The 12,904-nt window shown below is 49.3% G+C and overlaps 2 protein-coding genes across 3 annotated transcripts; both read left to right on the plus strand.

Annotated features, from left to right (window-relative positions):
* The first annotated feature begins 950 nt into the window (after positions 1–950).
* NRBP1 (nuclear receptor binding protein 1) lies at positions 951–11,129 on the plus strand. The gene is made up of 18 exons (XM_010948475.3): positions 951–1,107; positions 3,798–4,027; positions 4,204–4,326; positions 4,508–4,609; positions 5,001–5,090; positions 5,244–5,284; positions 5,655–5,749; positions 7,258–7,341; positions 7,529–7,587; positions 7,737–7,835; positions 8,930–9,062; positions 9,258–9,363; positions 9,501–9,551; positions 9,646–9,781; positions 9,981–10,034; positions 10,122–10,185; positions 10,442–10,497; positions 10,577–11,129. The coding sequence occupies exons 2-18, from the start codon at positions 3,818–3,820 to the stop codon at positions 10,679–10,681; spliced, it is 1,608 nt and encodes a 535-aa protein (XP_010946777.1). The 5' UTR covers positions 951–1,107; positions 3,798–3,817; the 3' UTR covers positions 10,682–11,129.
* Positions 11,130–11,198: 69 nt separating this feature from the next.
* KRTCAP3 (keratinocyte associated protein 3) lies at positions 11,199–12,873 on the plus strand. Of its 2 annotated transcripts, none has more exons than XM_074341825.1 (7): positions 11,199–11,330; positions 11,473–11,657; positions 11,749–11,808; positions 11,979–12,185; positions 12,311–12,445; positions 12,549–12,662; positions 12,782–12,873. In XM_074341825.1, exons 1-6 carry the CDS (start codon positions 11,303–11,305, stop codon positions 12,654–12,656), a joined length of 723 nt encoding a protein of 240 aa, XP_074197926.1. In that variant the 5' UTR covers positions 11,199–11,302; the 3' UTR covers positions 12,657–12,662; positions 12,782–12,873. The 2 variants fall into 2 exon arrangements, with proteins under 2 accessions (XP_074197926.1, XP_074197925.1); XM_074341824.1 differs by having other exon boundaries at positions 12,785–12,873.
* The last annotated feature ends 31 nt before the right edge of the window (positions 12,874–12,904 follow it).

The raw sequence follows: 12,904 nt of genomic DNA on the forward strand, positions 1-12,904 counted from the left end.
AAAAACTATTTTGAGAAGAGCCAGAAAGTGAGAGGGCTTCTGCCAGATATTATTCTTTCTTTCAGTTAAATAGGATTAGAGATTCCCCTTAAGGACAGTGAAATTTGATGATTACGACATTCACAAGTTCTAATGACTGATTCATCCTCCTCTCTCCACAATTCGAGTCTAGGGGCAAGGTTACTGTCTTTTCTTTGGGCTCCGGGTTTAGTTTTCTAAGATCAATGGGCTCACCTAGAATCTTTGCACCTCCTCGCGGTCACTAATCCAGATTCTTTCCAAGTATCTTCAAGGAAGTCTTCAATGAATCTTACTATTTCGGATTCTAGATTTGGTTCTCACCAATTTTTGGTTAATAGCTTAATGCCTCTAACTCAATATTTTTGCATTTGTCAACTATTTTGAATGGTCATTTAAATTTTTCATGAGTATCAAATGAGAGAACATCTGTGAATACCTCTTGGAAAATTTTGGCAAATATCAGTACTACTCAATTACGAAGCATTAACTATTAAATGCTATTTTATTTTCAACTATTTCAACTATGAAAACCATCAAAAATTTCAGCATTAATGTGTTCAGTCATTTTTTAAAAGTTTCCTGAAGAATTGGTGTCCTGCGCAGTCTCACCCCCAAATAATGAAAGTGGGTGGGCACTCCTCTCGGATTGAGGTTACGTCTTTCGCTCCTTTTGTCTTTCAGTCAGACTAGAACTGTCATGGCGCCTTCAAGAGGAGGAGGAAGGCCTTCTTTCGCCCAGAACTATCGTGGGCACCTGGAGTGGACAGAGGGACAAGACCCAGTTGAGACGGAAAATACCGAACCCTCCAAGAGGTCTCAGCCGGACAGGCTCTAGGGGAGGAGACGGGGTTGAAGACCGTCCCTACAAGCGACCGTCTAGCTGGGGCACCGCCCACGCTGGCCGCCTTGTCCAATGGAAGCCCAACGGCAGTGCGGCACCGCCCATCTGTTGGTCCGGACGCCGCGAGGGCGGGGCCCGCAGTTCGGTTGCGCCGCGGAGCGCAGCTGTGAGGGAGTCTTTCTGATCCGGGGCCCCGGAACCCGAGCTGAAGCTGAAGGGCAGGCTGCGGGGAGCGGAGTCGGGAGGTGAGCGCCGAGGGGACGAAGGGGAGGGAGGGTTTCGGCGAGAGGACGGAGTATCAGCCTCCGCGGCCCGGACAGTGGGATCCCGACAGGCGGGTGTCTGGAGGCCGCTCTGCTCACTGGGCGGCCAAGGCCTGGTCCGCCGGAGCCAAGGGGCCGCCTCGGCCCCACAGTCCCTGTCCGGCCCTCCCCAGAGTGGCGGCAGCGGCAGCGGCAGCGGCGCCCACGCCCGCGCCCGGAATTCTGCCGGCGCTGGGCGCGAGGCCCGGCGTTCGTGTCGAACTCAGGCTGTTGAGAGGCGGGGCCGGCGGCGGGGGCGGGGGCGGCGGTCGCGGGCCCGGCGGCCTGCGGAAGCGCAGCGTCGGGGCCGCGCCTGCTCTCTGGGCCGGCGCGCAGACTGCGCGGGGGCGTGGCCTGCGCCCCTGACGGCGTCGCCGGGCTGGCCTTTGATGAGGTGGCTGCCGCGCGCTCCCGGGCTGGCCCCACAGGCCGGCGTCCGCTCGCAGACAGCCGGCAGGGCGACCTGTTGGAGTGAAATTCCTCCCCGAGCTTGCTTTATGTCTGACTGGACAGACCTGCAGGTCTCAGGCCCTCTTTGGTCCGCTCAGGGTGAGGGCAGCTGAGAGGCCTGTGGCCTGCGAGCTGTTGCTGAGGAGTTGAAATGCCGAGACGCTGCAGTCCAACAAATGAAAAACTTTACAGGAAAAAACTTTGCAGCGGTCCACCTGTATTGCTCGGAAGTGAACATTATGCGTCTTAGAGTGGCTGGAGGCGTCGAGAAGATTCCCTTTTGGAGCATAAATGGCCTTTTTCATGTGTGATCTCATTTAAACCTATGAAGGACCCCGAGACAAAAACTCCCAGAGTTGCAAAGGTTTCCTCTTCGGTAGCCTTCACTTTGCCTACTGGGGAGAGACTGGGGAGGGAGAGGACAAGCATATTCAAAGGGCATCTTTCTGACTGATGAAGGTTTGGCGTCTCTTGTGGTGCCCTACTGTGTATTGTCTCTACCCTTGGTCCAGAACTTTTTTTAGGGCCCATTGGCTACAGGCTTCCCGTATTAGAATTCCACTGGCATTTCTTCATATAATCTAACTGGGAATTTTATCTGGCTGTTCAAATTCAGGATAACATTCTGTAAATAAAGTTGCTTTAGAAAGTAACCGTATGAACTTTCTTACCATCTTTTTAGTTACATTTCAGGGGAAAATCATCTGTAACTGAAGTTTTATGGTAGATTGCTAAGATATACAGATAGATAATAACTTTCCTGGCTGATTGAATGAAATCTGCGGTAGGCAAGGACCTAGAAAAAAACACAGGTGAAATAATATCTTGCCAGACTTTCTCTGTAGTGCTTTGTTGTCCTCTGATATTTACTGGAATGTCACCTAATAAAAATCTCCTGACTTGGGTTAAGCATAGTGTTGGTTGGGGACAGAGATGGGCAGAAGGGGGCATCCAAGAGTTCTAAAAAGAAACAAGAGCTTTTCAAAAGATTAGCATTGATCAGAAGCTTCTGTATATTGAACTGACTTAAAGGAGCAAATCTACTTTACAGTATCATTTCCATTCTGGAGAGTGCTTCCTTAAGCCCAACACACACAGATTCCAAAACCTTCACAGCCTTCGTTCTTAGAGATATGGAAGTGGTTGTCCTGTGACTGTCTGGACAAGTTAGTGACATTTAGCTTTTGAGAATTTTTTCTTCAAGTACCCATGTCCATGTGTAATAATACACATTATAGGGTAAATTATACTGTATAGTACTCTTTCCTATAAGAGCTGTATCTCGAGTTATTTGTGCTTGAAAGAAATACCTGTGTCAGATCCAGTGCCTCAGAGAATGGAGCCTTTGAGCCATGTGAATGAAATGAAAACTGGAAACTTAAAGTCTTAGATCTGCCTTAAATTTGTGGCTTTGTGAATGTGGGCACCTTATTTATTTTGTTCACTATTGTATTTCAAGCTCCTGACTTGGTGCTTGGCCCACAATAAGTGCTTAATAAACATTTGTTGAATGAGTGAATGAAAAAAAAATGTTGCTAAACAATACCCACCCATTTGCCACACTCACATCACAGGGAAGGTGAGATCATCAAGGATGAAGTCACTAACCACTGCCAGTCCCTTGGCCCAAGGGTAACCTCATCATGGACTAGCAGGCTCATTCTGTGCATAGGAGGGATAGATAGTGAATGCCAGAGTTAGTTCAAGTGGAATAAGTCAGCTGAGGATTTCAGCTGGATAAATTGGCTGAGAGGTCTACAAGTCCAGTCTTAGGGGTCTGGAGTCATCTATTCTGAATAGTGCCCACGTAGACCTTGGTTCTTGAATACATAGCAAGAGGTAGGTGAGGATTCACATGGAAGGCTATTGGGTATTTGCTGAGAAGGGATGGGACCCTTGATTTTGCTGTTCATCTGGACCTTATTAAACACAGGGTTATACTACCATAAATCTTATGTTTGCCACTCCTGGGTGAGTCATCTTCAACCAAGATAACTCCCCTTCTGTAGACTAGGAATATTTCACTGTTCATTCAGGACTAATTCTGATTTTGGATTTAAAGGAAACAAGGGAGATATATGTTTTATTTTTAACCCCAGCTAAGGTTATTAGGATGGAATCTTTATGGAATCTATCCTAACCCTTTCTGCCTTTGCCCTCCACCCTTGCTACAACCAATGCAGGCCTGAGTGTTTGTTCCAGCATGTCGGAGGGGGAGTCCCAGACAGTACTCAGCAGTGGCTCAGACCCAAAGGTAGAAACCTCGTCCTCAGCACCTGGCCTGACGTCAGTGTCACCTCCTGTGACTTCCACGACCTCAGCTGCTTCCCCAGAGGAAGAAGAAGAAAGTGAAGATGAGTCTGAGATCTTGGAAGAGTCACCCTGTGGGCGGTGGCAGAAGAGGAGAGAAGAGGTAAGGTAGTGGTAGTGTTACTCTTGAGAGAATGAATTCTAAGAGGTAAGAGGTGAGTTTCAAAGGAGCAGACTAAATTAACAGGTCAGAGCCTGGGAGAAGATGGTCATATAGAGTATTAAAATGGAGAGTTCATGTGATAACTTTAATTCTCTTTCATTTGAATTTTTTCTCAGGTGAATCAGCGGAATGTACCAGGTATTGACAGTGCATACCTGGCCATGGATACAGAGGAGGGTGTAGAGGTTGTGTGGAATGAAGTACAGTTCTCTGAGCGCAAGAACTACAAACTGCAGGAGGTAAGTAATGGTGAAAGGATGCAGCCTGAGGGATGTTAGTACACTGGTATTAAATTGGTTTGAGGAAGCTACCATGAGAAAAGTATGTTGGGGTTAGATCTTTTCTCTGGAGGGATAGAGAATGGCTTTTTAGGATTATAATGCTTTCTCAACCCTGTTAACCCAGTGTCTCTGCTCTCAGGAAAAGGTCCGTGCTGTGTTTGATAATCTGATTCAGTTGGAACATCTCAACATTGTCAAGTTTCACAAGTATTGGGCTGACATTAAAGAAAACAAGGCCAGGGTAAGAACTTTCTCCTGAGCTTATTGCAAAGAGACTAGCTGTATTTATTGTTCTTTTTACATTCAGAGAATAAAATAAGGTAGTTTTGAAACAGCTGAAATCAGCTGCTGTGGAAATGAGAGTAGGGCTATGACTGCCACCTATGCCTTTTGTCCCGTTATAGCTGGGGCACAAATGAGTGCATATTTGTTTCCTCCTTCCCATAGCCCATATTGCTCAGTAGCTTTCATTGATCTATTAAATCTAAGGAAGTGATGCTAAGAACAAAGAGAGAGAATCTTCATTTAAAAAATACCTAAGCTTCCAAATTTTACATATATATAGTGTATATGCTACCAGATAAAGGATTGTTTCTACTGTAAGGCCTTATTTGTATGCTTTGCCTCTCCAGGTCATTTTTATCACAGAATACATGTCATCTGGGAGTCTTAAGCAATTTCTGAAGAAGACCAAAAAGAACCACAAGACTATGAATGAAAAGGTATAGAGGGAGAGTAGACAAAGCTTTAGACTGGTTTGGGGGTTTAAAAAAGATTATGTTAATTACGAAGCTGATCAGGAAGGGGTGGAGGGAACTGGTTGGAGGGTTAAACAAGGGGATTACTGCTGACCCTTGGATCAAACTCTGTTCCAGGCCTGGAAGCGTTGGTGCACACAAATCCTCTCTGCCCTAAGGTAAGTAGGATCTGGTTAGTGTCTTTCCCATATTTATTCCTGATTTAGTTCCTCCAAACAGATTTCAGGGCACTACTCTGCTGTTCTTTTCTGCCTCTCCCCACTCTCTTTGAGTCATATACTGTCAAGATTAGGCCCCTATGGGTCTTTTAAAGGGTTCATCCTAATGCCTTGACCACGATACTATCTCCCACCTCTTTCTCCTAGTGCTTATCCAGCTATTTAACTCCTCAGGCATAATGGAGATTCAGAGTGTGGGTATAATTTTTGTGGTACCAGCAGGAGACCAGGCCCTTGCTCCTCTTAACCCTTGGGTTCCCCCTGCCCTTAATTTCCCAGTGGCCCCTCTAACAGCCCAGTGCCCCCACAGCTACCTGCACTCCTGTGACCCCCCCATCATCCATGGGAACCTGACCTGTGACACCATCTTCATCCAGCACAACGGACTCATCAAGATTGGCTCTGGTGAGGGGAGGGAGAGGTTCTGGGCAGGGGAGCCTCGGGAATTTGGGAACCATGGGGGTAAGATGAAAGGAATGGGGGAGAACAGAGCAAAATTCTGAGGTGTGGGCTGGTGATAAGAGAAAGGACCTTGTTAGGAGTAGTTCATAGGGAGAGGCCCATCAATTAGTGGAGAGTGGGTAGGGTCTAATCTTGTATCTTTTTGGAGGGAAACTTGGGTTAATACAGAGATCTTGATAGGAGGTTGGAAAAGGGCAAGAGTTAGGTGTAAGGTCTGACTTGAGCCCCTGGGGCCAGACCCTGCCAAAGGAGGTTCCAGGCTGTGCCTGCTGTGAGTGCTTTCATTTGCTGTGTATATGTGTGCAGTGTTTAACATTTCTGTGTGCTGTGTCTGTATGTAGTTTGTGTGTCCATTTGTCTGGGGCTTGGCTGCTCCATCGCTCACAACTTTTCTCTGTTTTCCTCCCTCCCGCTTACGGGCTGCTCTGTTCCCAACAGTCTTTCATAGGATTTTTGCTAATGGTGAGAGCTCCCTCTGCCCCATTTGGGGCTGTGTTTGTGCTCCCCCTGCTCCTCTTTGCGGCTGCCCAGTGCATGCAGTCGTGGGAGCAAACCCTGTTCCCCTACCTCCCCTGCCTAATTGTGCCTGCTTGGCTTCTGCCCTACCAGCCCTCCACCTGCGTGCCCTTCCATAACTTGCTTGTTTCCTGTGGATTCTGCCTGGCTGGCTACTTACATCCTGAATTCTTATTCCCCACTCATCATCAGGCTGGTTCCCTAAGTCATACTGTGCTCCCAGACTCTCTGTGACTTGTAGCCATTGTTTATGATCTGAGTGAGTCCAAATTGGGCCTGGCCCTGGTTCCTCGTTCAGCCCTGTGACAGGCAATGTTGAGGGATAAGAAGGTAGAGCAGGTGTCTAAAAATTTTGGTGCATTACAAGTGAAACTGCTTTAAGGGTATTGGTTCAATTTTGAGCTATTTTGAGTTTCAGTCAGCAAAGGTGGGTAAGAAGGAGGCTGTTGGCTTGGTTGTATGTTAATCCTTCTTTGTTTTCCAAGTTTCTGAGGTCTCTTAATTGTTCCAGATTAGGAAGGGATGCCAGTGTTTTGATGCTGTTTGCAGGGTGATAAAAGAACTAGATCAAACATTTTTATGTGATCAGGGATTAGATGTACCTGGGCTTTGGGGAAGGTAAGCAGGTCACAAGTGAAAGTTTTCCCTTAGACTGTGTCCCTTGCCTGCCCCAAACTCCCATGTACCTGTTAGTTCAATGTGGGGCCTTTGCTGCTACTGAGTTAGGGACCTCAGATGAGATGGGGTAGACCTGAGAAAGGGGAGGTAGGTGGTGTTCATGTTTAGTCTGGAGTTCATGATGGGAAAAGGATAGATTTGTGCCTGTTGAGGGTTAGAGACTTCAGGAGAGAATTGGTCTTTTGGGGGCCTCTCTCTGGAGTGAGACTGTACTTTGTTGATGGTGGTCAGATTATGGGTATTTCCCCTACTCTCAGTGGCTCCTGACACTATCAACAATCATGTGAAGACTTGTCGGGAAGAGCAGAAGAATCTCCACTTCTTTGCACCAGAGTATGGAGGTGAGGCATCCCAGTTTCTCTGCCCTGTGCCCATCCCTCAAGTTTTCTGACTTATAACCTGAGAGACAGAGGTAACATAACTGAAACTTCTGTCCTTCTTTACTGGCATACAAAAAGTTTTAAGACATTTCTGCCATCCCCTGCCCCAACCTCTCTGATTTCACCAAAGCTTTTCTGTTTTTCCTAGAAGTCACTAATGTGACAACGGCAGTGGACATCTACTCCTTTGGCATGTGTGCACTGGAGGTGAGGAGACCAGAAGGGTGGGTGGTGGAAAGGGGTCAGATTAGATGAAGAAAGGGGAAGTGGAGGGTTGACAAGTAGGGTACTGGTCTTGAGGGAGTGATTGAAGTTGTTAGGTCTAAATTTTTCTTTTTTATTCTGCCTCATTGCAGATGGCAGTGCTAGAGATTCAGGGCAATGGAGAGTCCTCGTACGTGCCACAGGAAGCCATCAGCAGTGCCATCCAGCTTCTAGAAGACCCATTACAGAGGGTGAGAATTTTCAGGATCACTCCCTCCTTAACAGACTTTGAAATGTCTTCAGGTTTTTCTTCCTTCCACCTACTGGGAATATGCTGTCTTTTAAGAGCAAGAGAATATAAATCAAAAAGGACAAGCAAAGCAGTGAACATTTCCCTAGGTGTTTTGTGTGTACACACACACACACACACATACACACACAGGTTAGTGGTTTAAGAAGAGTAACATTGGGATTAAAGGTTGTGTGTTAATTTAGGTGTGTCTACATGAATGCAAACTACTTTGATGGTTACATCAGGTAGTAGGTATACACTCTCAGACAACCATGTTGACAGTTTTAAACAAACCAATCAGCTTGAACTAATCAAAGCAGTCATTTAGGGTTTTATATTTATATAGTGTTAGTTAGGGAGAGTGCCCTGAAATAAATGAGCTAAGATTTAAAAGATACAAGGGTTATGAATCAGGAAACAGACTTTAGTAAGTAGAGTCTGGACAGAAAGATCCAAACAAGGACAGTTTGTAACTCATTAGTTGTAAAAGGGAGCAGGAGAGAAAAGAAGGCAGATTAGTAGGAAGTCTTGTGGCTAGTTCAATGTCAGGGTGGGATGTTCAAGTGAAACATTAGGTGTATGGCCTTGTTGGCCTTCCAGATTGAAAGAGGAAACAGGTTAATTGTTATATGACCTATGGGAGGTAGAAAAGTGGGGGTTAGAAGAAGCATGGGGAAATCCAGTGAACTGAAGTGATGTAGCGGACAAAGGAAATTGTGGTAGTGGTCTTGGGAAATAAAAAGATGATGAATATTTTTGACCACAGTGGGTGAGTTTTGGAAGAGAGAGGTGAATTTGGTCAGGGTTGGAAAAGAAGGTAAGCAGTGAGTGGAGATAAAGCAAAGAGAGAGATTGGTAAAGAAAAGAGCAAGCTGTGGTTGAGGAGCAGAAAAATAATTAAAACCAGAAAGTGAATGATACCTTTCATATAATACCTTATAGTTTTCAAAGCCCTCTCAAATAGTCTTACACTGGATACAATGACAGAGATAAAGATGAACACAGTGGGGTGCTTTCCAGATGCCTGCTCCACTTCCTTGTTCCTTTTTCTAGGAGTTCATTCAAAAGTGCCTGCAGTCTGAGCCTGCTCGCAGACCAACAGCCAGAGAACTTCTGTTCCACCCAGCACTGTTTGAAGTGCCCTCGCTCAAACTCCTTGCTGCCCACTGCATTGTGGGACACCAGCGTGAGTCCTCTTGACCCTCCTAGGAATTTTTTTTCTACTCTGGAGCCTTGTAACTATCACTGGCATGTTCTTTTCCCTCTTCTGCTTCCAAATAGGCCCCAACCTACCTCCCCACTCCCCCCAGGACCCTTCTGCCTTCTGTGAGATTAGTCTGAGCTGTTCTTCTATAACTTCCCCTTCCATCATACCCTCCAGACATGATCCCAGAGAATGCTCTGGAGGAAATCACCAAAAACATGGATACCAGTGCTGTACTGGCTGAAATCCCTGGAGGACCAGGAAGAGAACCAGTTCAGACTTTGTGAGTAACTAACTGAGAGGTTTTGAGATTGGTTACCACTACCCTGAGGTTTCTGTCAACTGTCCATTCTTTGGGAGTGGTTGAGTCTGCTCTTTTGCTTGTTTCCTTCCTTCCATCTTCTTTCTTTTCTTCTCCAGGTACTCTCAGTCACCAGCCCTGGAATTGGATAAATTCCTTGAAGATGTCAGGTGAGAGAAGAATAAGGAAAAAGAGCTTCCTTGAGGAAGCAGGGGTGGGTGTCCTAAAGGATTCACGGAGCCAGTCTGACCTGTCTCTCTGTAGGAATGGGATCTACCCCCTGACAGCCTTTGGGCTGCCGCGGCCCCAGCAGCCACAGCAGGAGGAGGTGACATCACCTGTGGTACCTCCGTCTGTCAAGACTCCAACACCTGAACCGGCTGAGGTGGAGACCCGCAAGGTGGGGCTGTGGGTGTAGATGTCTCTGTGGTCCTGGTGGAAGGGAGGGAGGGCATTGCAAATAAGGCTTTGTTCTTTAGAGAAGATGTGTTTCTGCTCCTTGGCATCCAGGTCCTGTGGGCTGAAAAGGCTTCCAGCTCTTGTGGGATTTTTACTCACTGGTCCTTACTCTACTGACCCTCTCGGTCCCCTCTACCTAGGTGGTGCTGATGCAGTGCAACATTGAGTCGGTGGAGGAGGGAGTCAAACACCACGTAAGACTCAGGGCCAGGGCTGCATAGGGCTGGGTGGCCAGAGGGTGGGGAAGAGGGGCCTCACTTTCTGACTGTCCTATTCTCCAGCTGACGCTTCTGCTGAAGCTGGAGGACAAACTGAACCGGCACCTGAGCTGTGACCTGATGCCAAGTGAGTCTCTCCTTTCCCTTGGAGGATGGAGAGTCTGTGAGCCTTAAGTGTGAGGGACATATTCAGGGGTGGGGAAGGTGACAGTGCAGTAACACATTGACTGGTAGAATGAATATCTTAGCCCCTAAAATTGGAGGGTGAATCTCTTTTGCTTGTATCATTCTTTCCCAGCCAGGGTCACCTGACTGGGGCTATGCGAAGGGCTCTGTGCCCCTCTGCTCCGCACTGTGCTCACCCTCTCCTGTTTCTCTGTCAGATGAGAACATCCCCGAGTTGGCGGCTGAGCTGGTGCAGCTGGGCTTCATTAGTGAGGTGAGGTTTCTGCCTTCAGCTGCTCTGGCTGGCTGTCCCCTCCTCCCCGCCCCCATCTCACTGAGCTCTCCTCCTCTAGGCTGACCAGAGCCGGCTGACTTCTCTGCTAGAGGAGACCCTGAACAAATTCAATTTTGCCAGAAACAGCACCCTCAACTCAGCCGCTGTCACCGTCTCCTCTTAGAGCTCACTCGGGCCAGGCCCCTAATCTGAGCTGTGGCTGTCACTAGATGTGCTACAGCCTTCCTGCCCCTTCCCCCCAGTCAGTATTACCCTGTGAAGCCCCTCTCTCCTTTATTATTCAGGAGGGCTTTGGGGCTCCCTGGTTCTGATCATCACCCTCTCTACCCCTTCCCCCTCTCTTTCATCCCTCTGCACTTTGTTTACTTGTTTTGCACAGACGTGGGCCTGGGCCTTCTCAGCAGCCGCCTTCTAGCTGGGGGCTAATAGCGACCTGCTGGTTCCCGCCCAGCCTGTGTGGGAAGGAAGCCCACGGGCACCGGGGGAGCTGAATTCTACAATCCCGCTGGGGCGGACGGGGCGGGAGAGAAGGGTGGTGCTGCAGTGGTGGCCCTAGGGGGGCCATTCGATTCGCCTCAGTTGCTGCTGTAATAAAAGTCTACTTTTTGCTACGAGCGTCGTGTGTGTTTGCGTCTTCCCCGCTAGGGGGCGGGGGCGCGGAGCCACGCCCGGGCGCGGAGGTTGGGCCTGCAGGTGCGCTCGGGCGGGCGGAACTGGCCGCGAGGGCGAGGGCGGGGCCGGGGACCAGGTAGAGCTGCCCCGCGGCGAGGCGCTGAGGTACCGGATGAAGTGCCGCCGCCTCTGCAGTTTCGGTAATTTCTGGCCCTTTCGGTAGCGTTCTTCCCCGCGTCCACCGTCGACCCTTCCTATGGCCTCTGGCCAACTCGAAACGGCCGCCAGGGGCCACCCGGCTTCTGTCCCGGCTCAGGCCTGCCCCTCCCCCGTGCTTTGCAGACGCAGCCCGGGGCCCCCGGCGGCTTATGCGCGTGGGGCTCGCGCTGATCCTGGTGGGCCACGTGAACCTGCTGCTGGGGGCCGTGCTGCACGGTACTGTCCTGCGGCACGTGGCCAATCCCCGCGGCGCCGTCACCCCGGAGTACACCACCGCCAATGTCATCTCCGTGGGGTCCGGCCTGCTGGTGAGCACCGCGAGCCAGGGCGGGCCCCGGGCGGGCGGGCGGGCGGGCGGGGCGGGAGAGCTGTGGGGGCCTCAGGTTTTGTGTTTTCCAGAGTGTTTCCGTGGGACTTGTGAGCCTCTTGGCATCTAAGAACCTACTTCGCCCACGACTGGTAAGGGGACTTCCGGAGCTTTAATGAGGAAGCCTAGAGTCAGGGAAATGGGGGCTGACAGCTTCATCTCTTAAGTGGGAGGAGGAGCCGCAAACAGAGAAACCCAGGTGTCTCATCAGGCGGAGAGTCAGCCACCCCAGGCACTCATCCTGATTTTCTGCCCCTACCAGCACTGGGCCCTGCTGGCACTAGCTCTGGTGAACCTTCTCTTGTCTGCTGCCTGCTCCCTGGGCCTCCTCCTCGCTGTGTCACTCACTGTGGCCAATGGTGGCCGCCGTCTTATTGCTGACTGCCATCCAGGACTGCTGAATCCTTTGCTACCACTGGACCAGGGGCCTGGACACACTGACTGCCCTTTTGATCCCACAAGAATCTATGTGAGTCCAGTCTATTCCCAGCCTTTCTGCAGTCCACAAGGTCCTGGTCCGGCTCTTTAACGGCCCCTACTTGCCACTCCTACCCTGCTCCCTCTAGTCTCCCACATTTCCTCTTTGCCTTTTAGGATACAGCCTTGGCTCTCTGGATCCCTTCTTTGCTCATGTCTGCAGCAGAGGCTGCTCTGTCTGGTTATTGCTGTGTGGCTGCACTCACCCTACGTGGGGTTGGGCCCTGCAAGAAGGAAGGGCTACAGGGGCAGGTAAGGAAGATGAATACGAAGAGTTCATTCAACACAGACTGTGTTTGAAAAGATGCTGAATTATAATTCAGGGCCAGAGTACTAACTCCATCCTCTTCTGTAGCTGGAGGAACTGACAGAGCTTGAACTTCCTAAATGTAAAAGGCAGGAAAATGAGCAGCTACTGGATCAAAATGAAGAAACCCAGACATCACAGAAAAGTTGGGCTTAAGGACAGGTAATGGGCCAGGAGGACTGTGGCCTGAGAAAGGGTGGCAGCAGCGACCACTTCTAGAACTGGGTGAAGTCCTTTGCTGTGCTGCTTGCCCTCTGATGCAGGCTCTCCTTTCTATAAAGCAGGTGCTGACCCAGATGCTCAGTCCACGAGGGTTTTTCACTCACTTCTAGGATGATATAAACAGGTGTAATAAAAGAACTTTTTTCCTCTACCTGATAATGATTCCTTTTGGGGGAAAGGGG

This window comes from Camelus bactrianus, chromosome 15 (genome assembly GCF_048773025.1).
Source record: "Camelus bactrianus isolate YW-2024 breed Bactrian camel chromosome 15, ASM4877302v1, whole genome shotgun sequence".
Classification (NCBI taxonomy): Eukaryota; Metazoa; Chordata; class Mammalia; order Artiodactyla; family Camelidae; genus Camelus; species Camelus bactrianus.